The sequence below is a fragment of the Rhynchophorus ferrugineus genome, unplaced genomic scaffold (assembly GCF_030347505.1).
Source record: "Rhynchophorus ferrugineus isolate W39M unplaced genomic scaffold, kcgeb_rfMv2 rfM6, whole genome shotgun sequence".
In the NCBI taxonomy this organism is placed as follows: Eukaryota; Metazoa; Arthropoda; class Insecta; order Coleoptera; family Curculionidae; genus Rhynchophorus; species Rhynchophorus ferrugineus.
The window spans coordinates 21,162,444-21,175,040 of NW_027472585.1; the positions used below are offsets into that span (position 1 = coordinate 21,162,444).

A 12,597-nucleotide genomic window follows, 5' to 3' on the forward strand; every position below is an offset into this window, starting at 1 on the left:
ACAGGAAATTAAATATTTGTCGACATTGGATCGAACGGAGGCGAAACGTGAACGAGAGCGTGCGTTTTAACATTGTCGAGGCCAATAAAAAATTGATCCGGCGATTAACTAGCGATTTGATTGGTCAGTAAAACGACGATTGAAGTTGAATAATAAAACGTGTTTTCAAACATAAACAACAAAGAATTCTGATTTGTTATTAATAAGTCTGGTGGTGCTCTAGCCCAAATATTAGGTCTATGACTAATGTGGCCAGTTATTTTTCGGATCAGAACGGGAAGCCAAAGAAATTTTACAGAAAGAGCTGTTATTAATATAGTAGAATAGAGAAATATAAATTATTTTAAGATTATTGTACATCTAAAAACTACAGTTAATTATAGAACAACAATAGTTTATAGGTTAAAGTTATAACCCCTTATCACCATTGCTTTCAAAAAATTTGCATAAGTCTGGCTGGATGCCGTCCGGCTATCAGATATACGCAAAATTATTCAAAATATTAGTTATTAGTTATTCAAACTATTAAATAATTACTATTTTAGCGCTTTGATTATTTTGATAAATTTTAATAATCAATGATAATCGCTCCATAATATATCATCAGTTTGTTTGAAAATGCTGAAGACAATCGATATTCAGGGTCACAAATTGATTGCAGCTATTAATAAGTTATTTAAAAAAAGAACGATATAATAAAGGCCCCCTTTTGCCCGTAAATTCCTTTAGAGAGGTAATTATTGATGATATTACATACTATATAAGTTGCAGCAATATTAATGAAAATGTTTTTAGCAGCCACATGCTAATATATTACTATATACTACACTAATATTCAATTAGTGTAGGTACTGTAAATAACACTGCTTATAAATTGAAGAACAATACGTTACATACAACCATAAAAAACATGACCATCTCGATATAAGACCAGTGAGTACAGAAACTATTTTATCGATATAAACATAATTAATAAATTTATTCCAGAGAAAAATATTAGTCTGAAAAGTATACATAAAAGAGTTAGGGACATGTAGCTAATACACTCTTACAGGGCATAGGATTTAAATGGTGTAAAGATAACCCTCGAAGAGGTCTAATGGAACTTCCAGACATTGCCTTAAAAACAACTCAATTTTTAAAAGCATACAATAAGACCAAGGAAGATACATTATTTGAATATGTGTATCTTAATGAAACTTGGATATTTCAAAATGGTTCATTGGGGCACTCTTAGCAAGACAGTGACAAAAAAGTCTAAAGAAAACGAAAATTTGATAGAAGGTAAAAGTTACAATAGAATTTGATTAGATTTTGTTGATCATAATATTTATTAATAATTAATTGCAGATATATTGTAATTCATGTAGAGAATCAGAATGGTTTTATTCCTGGTGCAGAAATAGTGTTTTCCTCCAAATCAAAGGGCGACAACCATGGAGAAATAAACCATAACATGTTTTTGTTATGGTTTGAAAATCAATTGCTAAAAAACCTGGAGGAACCACAAGTTATTATTTTGGACAGTGCACCATATCATAGCACACTGGTGGAAAAAATCCCAACAATAGCATCAACAAAAGTTGTAATGAAGGAATGGTTTTCAGAACATGAATTGAGTTTTGAAGAGACTATGCTAAAATCTGAACTACTGTTACTAGGTATAAATGAAATGTTTCGCTTTTTGCAATTTACTTTTTTAAGAAATAAGCCCGAAAAAAGATATACAATAGATCAGATGATTGAACAGTATGGTCACACAGTATTATGACTTCCTCCGTATCACTGTATATTCAATCCAATCGAGTTGATATGGGCGGTAGCAAAGAATTATTATAATATAAATGCTGGTCGAGAAGAATATTCCATCAAGGACTGTTTGGATATGTGGAAGGAAGCATTATCAACCATAACACCTTCGATCGTGAACGTGTTTTTAGACGGATTGGAAATTAACAGTTTAGTGATTGACTTGGACAGTGATTCGGAAAGTGAAAGTAACTAAAGGAAACTCTCAGGATATGTGATAATGCTGGAAATTCCAGAGACAGAGCGTAAACAACTAAAGCTATGCACATAATTAATAGATCATAACAGGAGAAAATGGTATTGTAATTGTTCAGAATTAAATATGAGCATTAGGTTAGAATGTATGAGGAGAGAATGAATACTAACTGTTTTGTAGATATGGTAAATGCATTAGGCAGAATTCAGCAACTAATTTTATCAAGAATGGTATGCACAGGTAGTAGCAGAAGAAATAAAAAATACAATGATATTAAGATAACTTAACAAGTAAACACACTATCGAAGGAAACAAGAACTAAATGTAAAAAGGTAAATATGCTCGCGAATGAAAGTAAAATACATTACTTTGATATATAATTGTTAATTAGGTGGATTAGGCCTCCAGGGAAGTACCACTACTTAAAAATATGTGCCTAGAACTCTACCTCATGGGTGGTGTGAAAAAGAGTTCAATGTAAATATAATAAAATAACTCTAACCTACAAAATATTATACCTTCCATTATATATGCATTAGATGTACCATAATGTTAAAACAAATTATATTTGAAAACAGTATTTTTGTTCAATGATTTTATTTAGGTTAGAATTTTTTTGTATGTCAAAAGTGAACTAAAACTCAGAGTTCATGCGGCAACATTGCAACGTTTTGACGTTACAAATTTCGATGATATATATAAATAAACTTTGAATAGACTATATTTACTGATGATATATACTGATAGCAATATTTTCTATTCGTTGGTTTAAACATAATTTCACTAAAACCACTGTTACCAAAGTTTAAAATTAAATGTCAGATTACCAATAAATCTTGGCACGTCTCGCTTGAACATTTAAACTACTATCTTACTCTTAGGAAGATTAGGAGATGGTGTTTTTTCAAATGCAAGTCAGGTTATAATAATCATCAAATTTCGTTTATGCTAAAACGAGGGAAAAAAGTGAATTGTAAGTTTTGCCGAAAAAAACAAAATCTGTTATTAAACGAGCGCAGAAAAGGAAAGCATTGCAAAAAAGAAACAAAAGCGATAAGACCTAGGCGCTGGCTACAAAGTTGACAAGACGAATGGACTCCCTGGGGAGACGAAAAACCCGACCCTTTACAAACCACAAACGGTTTGGGTTACTTACCTTCTTAAATTGACCGCGTCCTCGTTCGTAAAAAAGGTAACCGCTCTGCCCTGGCGGCCCGCCCTTCCCGCTCTACCTATCCGATGGACGTAGGAAATGACAGACGGTGGGAAATCGTAGTTTATCACCAGGTTGACGCCTTTAAAGTCGACGCCGCGGGCCATCAGTTCCGTGCAAATCAATACCCAAATCTTGCCCTCGCGGAAACTTCTCACCGTGTTATCCCTCTGGAAAAGCATAAAGGAAATATTAGATTAAGACGGCTTTTGGGGGACCATACATGCCGTAACCGTATGTTTTACGACCACTATAAAATAGTTATACCTCGCTGTATAGGTTAAGCGGGTATTGAAGATCTACTGGCATATAAATTAATTTAAAAAGATTTACAATAGATGGCGTTACTGTGTATTAAATCGCATCGGGTACATTTGTAACCAACTTCATGAAGCCTTAGTGAGAGGACTGAAAAATCCATCGTTCTTTCGATATGTCCAACCCAGATAAACTCTGATTGGTGTATTTTATATATTTTAAAGAGATGTTTTAAGTCGGTTTCGCACCCAAACAATTATACTATTTTAGATTTGTTTTGTTGGCAATTTAATTTTGCGTATCTGTTACAAAATGATATCATTATTTTTGTATAGTTTGGGCTCGGCACCGACTTCAAAGTGATTAGTTGGTAGTAGTTAAAATAATATTGTATATAGATAAATAGGTTTAGGTAGCCATATTGTGTGTATGCGGTGGAATATAAAACACGTGTAGCAGATAGGTTATATAAGGTCTCTGTTTATTTTTATTTAGTTATTATATTTTATTTTTCTCTTTTTAGTGTTAGAAATTTACTCAATAAATTACGCAATTATTTTATTATATTACAATAGGTAGGCCAAGTAAAGGTGCAGCCGGTATGAAGAAAAATAGGAATAAAGAAACAATAATTGAAATTAAGGAGCGCTTCAGGCACCCGGGGTCTACTACCTAGCCTAGGTGATTTTACAAATGTTCTAACTAAACTAGAACAACAAAAACTTATTGTCTCCGCCGGGACTCGAACCAGCGCCCTCCGTTTGGGAACTAAGCGCTTTAACCATTACGCCATAGATGGAATTGTCTACAATACATTGTGGCGACCGCCACGACCCTTTAGGCCACCACGAATTCACCAACAACAACTACAAAGGTAGGTGACGCCGGTGGATTGGTACCATGAAGTTCCAGGCTATAAAAGACCATCTGACGACGTCTCGTTCTCTTTTCTTTTCTCTATCCCCTTGTACTAGTACCACTTCCACAGCGCTACCGTACTTTCTCTACCTAACCTAATATCCTGTCAATTCTCCCGTCGACCACATATATAATTTAATATTAAAATAAACAGTATTTCTTCAACCAATGTTTTCAGTTCTCATGCAAATTCCTTCCAAAAATAGTGAGTGTTCTGACAAATAATCGCAGCGGCAGCAACACATTTCGACCGACTCACCGACCCAACGAACATTCCGTCGGTCTACAAAGTCTTATACGCTATAATTTATGCTTATAAAGCAAATTGACTGGTTTTGCACTGAACGTCTTCCGATTTTCCGTCACATCAGCTCTGCAATAATATTATATTATATAAATATCTGATTATTTTAGATAAAAAATATGTGAAAACATTGTAAATGCCGTTGGAATTTGAGGATTTCCCTCGATTTCACATATCTACATATGTGAAACTACTATGATATGAATAATATCTACAGATATTACTTGAATGATAAACATTTAACTGTTTTGTCAGTTAAGTCTGAAGTCTCAAGAAGGATAAGATGCCGTCTAAAAAGTTATAACATATATGTAATATATTTATTAAAATATACAATATGACGAAATTTTATTTCAATGTATGTGAAAAGCTTTGTAAAACGTACAAAGCTTATTTCAGCTGCCCTGTTCGGAATCTAGACAAAGCTATGAGCTCTGCATATTACTTGCAAAAATTTATGTTCCTAATATGTTTATATTTATCTTTATTTGTTTTAGGTTGGTATCAAGAGCAGAGACGGAAAATTTGCGAATTTCTCAGCACCAAAAATTTGGCGACAAGACCGCCCTGGTAACTTATTTTTTCGTATTTAGTCGTGCTAAAAGGCGTAAAGGTAAAAATGCGGATATTCCGACCTTGCTTCAACTTCTGCTCCAGTGTCACATAGTCCATAATTTTGAGAAAAAAAAACGTACTTGATAATTTAAGCATGTTGATAACATGTTAAAAGGCTTGACTCTAAAAAAATACATATATTAAATGCCAAATGTACTACGATATTTTTTTCAAAAAATATTGATATTTTTGGCCGATATTTTTTTCCTGATATATCCATATTTAATAAATGTTAAAAGTATCGCTACTTAAATATTTAATGAATATGGATATTTTTTTGACCCGCTATATCAATATCTTTATTTTTTTATTAAAAATATAGATTGAAATCGATATATCGATATGTTTTTTAAAATATTGAAATCGATAATTTTCGATGTCGATAATTTTTCTCGGCGGCCTACAGCCCTAGTAACGGGTATTTTCGGTAACGTTTCATATATATTTTTAACATAATCTTGATCTTATTTTTTCCACTCATCTTGGATGCCATTTTTAGTTCCTCAACGTTATTAAGTTATTTACCATTTGAGTATACAGCACGTGTTAGCTTACCCGAACAATTTTCAATAATATTCAAATAAGGGACGCGCGCTGGCCGCTTGACCCGACAATTTGTTTTCCAAATTTCCTAATTGTTCAAATCTAATAAAACTTATACTATTAATTTCCCCAGAAATTAATTTTACTTTTGTCTTTCCTTTAAAACCTATAGCAGTCCAACACATAACACTTCCTTCACCCAACTGTCTGCGGCTTAAAATTACCTGACCTTTTCTTAAATCATGGTAATAATACTTATATCCATTAGGGCCATCCAAACTGAATTTTTTTTCACCCGAAAATATTATCCAGGAGCGCGTCCATATGTTATTCTCTTACAAATGGCTTCTGTAAAACTGTATTTCTTCTTAAACGCATAACCTCATCTAAGATACGTGGAACACCTTTTATATTTAAGTTTGCCTCTGCTACAAAAGCGATTTCGTTCGCTTTATGAAATTCCCCAAATTGGGAATAAAAATTTGCAAGTGACCAAAAATTCCCCTCAAAACTTTTTTAAGAAATGAAACCGTTAAAATAACATTTTTTCATAACATTAATTCTCACTATTTTCCATATTTTTCTTATCAGCTTTTTCTTGATGTATTAAACTTTACACTGCCGCCAAATTTTTTAATACCTTCCCTTGTTGCTATTAAAGACACTACATTATATGTACTTAATCGATTGCGGTTCTATTTTTTTAATTTTAAGAACATTAAATTTTCGCTCAACCGATACGTTCGAAAAAGACAGTATCTGCAGTAAATACTTCACAATTTTGATATTAGTGAACAAGTATTCTTCCGCGATGTTTCTAAAGCGCAGCACTGCCCTAGTAGCATTCACCATAAATGTTATCTTCATGAAGTTCAGGCCCATGTAGACAAACATCCAGCATAACATGAGCATAATATGAAGTCTCCACGTTGTATTACTGAAGCTTTCTTCACAAATCATCATCAAATGTGACATAGACGGGAATTAATAATTTTACTACAAATCGGCAAAACTGCCTCGAAATAAGAGCTTCAGCAATAACGAAATTTATCTCAATGATAAAGCAACGAGATGACAACAAAGTAATCAATAATCAAAAAAAAATAACAAGAAATCAGAATGAAATCAAATCCAACTCGTTCCTGTTTTTCTATTACTTAAATCGTATCAAATAAAAAGACCATTAAACACTCCAACATATGCCGCGCATAAAAACGATAAAACAACAGAAGCGCCGAAATTGTCCATCCTTATCCATCATATCCATGTCCATCGTATTTTAAACGAAGTCGAACAAATTCAGTGGAAATAGGAGGGGACGGAAAAAGCCACGTAAAAATAATAGCAAAAGCAAGTAAAAATAAAGTTGGTAACTCTGCTTAATAGTGGTAATCGTTGAATATAAAAGTCATTAGGCATATACATTAGACTCAAAGGACCCTTTTTTTAATTTGATACTTTACTGTCGAATATCAGTAAAATGTATTTTATTCAAAGTAGTGTCCTCCAATAGCCGCTACATTTTCTCAAATTTCAGGCAATTTACGTATTCCATCTCGAAAGAACGACGTGTATTTTGAGGCTTATTTTCCTAAAAAATTAAGCGCTGAAAGATCCAGAGAATACGGCTAGCACTTCCCATGTGATCAATTTTTGCAACATGTGATCATGTTGAAGAATAACAATGTTGTATCTTTACTCGTATTCCGGCCGTTTTTGGAGAGTGATCAGCTCAAAACGTATCATCTGTAGTCGATAGAGATCCACATGCCTTCATATCGTCGCATTCATATATTATGATTGTCCAAAATATTCTTTCACTTTATGGTGGTGGCTTTTTGGTATTAAAATCAGTCCTTTTAAAACGTTGAAATGTTTCTGTTCGATCATCTTCAGCCGCCTTTCTCTTCAAGCAGAAGTGAAAAAGTAAAATTTCCCGCAAATTCGATACATTTGGTATAAACATTTCGACACACTGAAAATGTCTGTTTACATTTCGACAAAATGACACATACTGAAAAGTGAAACCTATCAACATGAAGTTCTATCCGTTGTAAATCCTTTAAAATTAATTTATAGGATACAAATTTATTTTTATTAAGAACTGTAATAAATATGTGTAGTGTGCTAAAATTCGATAACTATCGATAAAAATGTAATAGAATAATATTTTATCACAGTCAATATCTTTTTTTTAAATGATGATGCAAATGAGAGCAGGAGCGTGAAGTCTCAACGCTGTATTACTGAAGCTTTCGTCACAAATCATCTTTAAATATAACACAGAAGGGAACCATCAAATAAGAGCTTCAGCAATAACGAAATTTATCGCAGCGATAAAGCAACGAGATGACAGTAAAGTAATCAATGAATAGGAAAAACAACAAGATAGCAAAATGAATTCAAATCCAACTCGTTCCTGTTTTTCTGTCACTTAAATCGCCTCAAATAAAAAGACCATTAACCACTCTAACATATGTTGCGCATAAAAACGATAAAACGGAAGCGCCGAAACTGTCCATCCCGTTTTAAACGAAGTCGAAAAATGCGGTGGAAATAGGAGGGGACTGAAGAAACCTAGTAAAAATAAAAAAGCAAAAGCAAGTAAAAATAAAGTTGGTAACTCTGCCTAATATTGGTCTATTTAATCGTTGAATATAAAGGTCATTAGGCATATATATTACATTTCAAAGGACTCTTTTTTAATTTGATACTTTACTATCAAATATCAGTACAATGTATTTTATTCAAAGCATTGTCCTCCGATAGCCGCTACTTTTTCTCATCTTTCGCGCAATTTACAAATTTCATCTCGAAAGAACAACGTGTATTTTGAAACTATCTAGAAATCGATCCTTTTTTTATATTATCCTAAAAAATTTAACGCTGAAAAATCTAGAGAATACGGCGAGAAAGGTAGCACTTCCCATTTTAAGTAAGTTTTCACCGATTTTGCAAAATGTGATCGAGTGTTGTCATACTGAAGAATAACACTGTTGTATTTTTGCTCGTATTCCGGCCGTTTTTTTTTTTTTTTGGAGAGCGATCGGCACAAAACGTAATAATTGTAGGTGATAGAGATCCACATGATCGTGTAACGCCTTTATTCATATTTTTGCTGTAGTATTCATATTTTCCGACTGTCCAAAATATTCTTTTACATTCTGGTGATGGCTTTCTGGTATCAAAATCAGTCCTTTTAAAACGTTGAAATGTTTCTGTTCGATCATCTTCAGCCGCCTTTCTCTTCAAGCCAAAGTGAAATAATAAAATTTCCCTCAAATTCGATACACTCGGCATAAACATTTCGACACATTGAAAATGTTTGTTTACACTTCGAGAAAACGACATACTAAAAAGTGAAACCTATCAACATGAAGTTTTATCCGTTGGAAATCACAGATTAAAGAAATTTAGAAGTGAAAGTTATATAGAAAAATCGGGTCCCACGTTTAAGCTTTTCGGAATCCCCGTTACGCGGCCAGATTTAAATGAAAAATGCAACAGCTATATGTGTGTTTCTCTCTCGTTTGGCTTCGGTATTAATAATTCTAACCTAAGCAGTTAACGGCCATTTTTAGGTGATATAATTTGTGTTGTTTATTTACGTCAAGTTTTTCTAACATAACAAAATATATTTAAATATATTTATTTTTTATTTTCCCAGTAAAATTAAAACTTTTGTTTAATTTCCCGCTAAAATGTTTTACTATACATTTTTAAATTTCCCGCCATAACTAACTGTCATACGGTGCATGCGTAAGCGCCCTCACACGGATATTCCGAGCGTAACTTAGAACCAATTTTAACATAGAAGATGCGCTTCTAAGTTTCTTTATTCTATGGTTGTAAATCTTTTAAAATTAATTCATAGGATACAATTTTTTTATTATGAAATATAATAAATATGTGTAGTGTGCTAAAGTTCGGTAACTATCGATAAAAATGTAATCGAATAATACTAAAATCGAAATTTCATACTTTCATATCACAGTCAAATTTAGTGCTCCAATTTGTAATAAACTAAATTGGCTTTCAAAAAATTTTTAAAAAAATAATCATGCAAATGGGGGCAGGAGCATGAAGTCTCAACGCTGTATTACTGAAGCTTTCGTCACAAATCATCTTTAAATATGACACTAAAAGGAACCATCATTAATGATATCACCACAAATCGGAAAATCCGCCTCGAAATAAGAGCTTTGACAATAACGAAATTGATCACAACGATAAAGCAACGAGATGACAACAAGAAATCAAAATGAATTCAAATCCAACTCGTTCCTGTTTTTCTGTGACTTAAATGTCCTCAAATAAAAAGACCATTAACCACTCTAACATATGCTGCGCATAAAAATGATAAAACAACAGAAGCGCCGAAACTGTCCATACTTGTATTTTAAATGAAGTCGAAAAAATCCGATGGAAATAGGAGGGGTCGGAAAATGCGGCGTAAAAATAAAAGCCGTAGGTACTCGGAAAAACCTCCGCCAGGTGTTCTATAAAAATCCAGGCCCACTACGAAATTGAGAAAAACACTTCGACATAAAGGAAAAAAAAGTGTCGAACATATATGATCGGTGGAAAAAGAAAATGATTGATATGTTTAATAAGCAAAGAAAATGTTGGTCCATCAATAAAATCAGATACGTAGAGTGGGGAGTTTTGGAGAAAGCGAAACAAAAGCACGAGTGGGCAGAAACGCTAAAAATACATTTACTTCTGATAAATTATTATCGGACAAACACAGAAAAACATACAGTACAAGAAACATACATGAAATATTTATTTTCATTTGATAAACTGTTGTCATAAAACAAAAATGTTTGATTGCAACAAACCACAGTCAAAAAATATCCCATAACTGTCAACAGTGAATCTAAATAACAAGCTAAAGACAGTTGTATTATGTGCTTTTAGACTAGGGAAGTGAATAAGATGTAGTGTTCTGCCCATAGGCATTGCGATAATCTACATCTGGTTATGTTTATTATTTTCTAAATCTATAGTTATGTATCCATTTATTTTTTAACGAAGTGATCCGAAATATCAACTTAAAACATCGCAATTATCAGTACATAATAAATTGCTATTATATAAGCAAATACTGAAACCTATATGGACATACGTGCATTGGCTGTTTTATTGAACGGACTATAGTTCCTAGTAGTTACTAAAAAAATATGCTGCGAAAGCATGTATATTATACTATATGAATACTATATGATTATGCATAATCGAATATATCGATCATGTTACTTAATTATTCTTCTAACTCTTAATTTTACTAATATCGATAATTGTAATCGCATTGTCTGAATTATTTGTCAAAGAGAGACAATATCGTTTAATTTACTTATCAGCTAAATAAGAGCCTGTAAACAATGAAAATATCCTAGATAACCAAATTAAATAGAAATTTTCTTAATTTTATTGATTATTTTTCATACTATATATTGTTCACTTCCCTGTAGTGTATGTCTTTTCAACAAGTCATATATATATATAAAATATAAATAATAAAAGCTCCTTAAGAGTGGTTTATATTGATTCTTCGCATTTTTACTAATTAATAAATATATATATATATATATATATATATATATATATATATATATATATATATATATATATAGGAAGTTGACAATGCCTATATAACTTGCATCAATAACTTGCAAAAATCAACTGAATAGCACCTAAACAACCTAACCTAAATTGTTCAATTCGATAGTTTTAACATTTATATACATAAAATTTTATATCCATTTTTTTGTCGCTTTCGACGATTTTGTCGTCATTTAGCGACTATATAATTGTAGTATACATTTAGTATTATTGAGTTACTCAGCGTAAACAGATGCTATAATCATGGAGTGATCAAAATTGCATTTACTACAATCCTTACTTTTGTTGTTTATTCGAATAAATCTACTGTCGAAACTGATAAAATTATTATTGAAACTTAGGTAATATCATTCCATCAAATCCCAATTGTCGCTTATTGAACAAAGACCTGCTCAACATTTCAGGTAGCTTAGAAATTTCAGACTAAATTTTATTATTACTAGTTGCTAAAAAATATTAATATCACCCCATACATTTTATAATATTTCATTCACCATATATTATGATTATAAGTCTATATTTTCGTGATAATTTTTTACTGTCAAATCCATTTTAAAATTCATTCACGTCAATTTTAATACACCTGGTACATCTGAAGAAAATCTTATAGTAAAAGGGGAGGCATCAATGCAAATTTAATTTATCCATGACATAAACGTATATTTAATCCAATGCTGGAAGCTCATAGCCAGTAGCAATAAATCGGGTCTCAACTATTTAACAATATTAATATATAGAACTTAGTTTATAACTAGCTAGTAACTAAGTCCAAGTTAACATTGAATATCTCAAGATTAGGAATTAAGTAAATTTCCTTTAAAAAACAATTTTCGTACAAAAACACATTAAAACATAAAATCGAAGAAAAATTCGTTAAATTTTAACTTAATTTTCCACCGCTGACTTTCCCTTAAGTATAAAGTACACAAAACTACTATCCGATTTCGTCAAAACACACTTAATTTTGACGCGATCCTTCGTAAAAGTTTGGACGTTACATCAATTTGGCATCAGCGAGCGGTTTAAGAAAATACCCAGCCATTATTGCTAAAAAAACGTCATGTAAATATAAACAGACAAAAACGTTATTTTGGCCAAAAAAAACTGAAATATAAG

At 32.1% G+C, this 12,597-nt stretch overlaps 1 protein-coding gene across 2 annotated transcripts in view; it reads right to left on the reverse strand.

The window, feature by feature from the left end:
- ais (DExD-box helicase 52) overlaps positions 1-12,597 on the reverse strand; it is a 28,548-nt gene that overhangs the window by 10,139 nt on the left and 5,812 nt on the right. For both annotated transcript variants that reach the window (XM_076407981.1, XM_076407980.1), the window contains exon 8: positions 3,162-3,388. In XM_076407981.1, the coding sequence (XP_076264096.1) occupies positions 3,162-3,388 (227 nt within the window). The remainder of the gene's footprint in view (positions 1-3,161; positions 3,389-12,597) is intronic.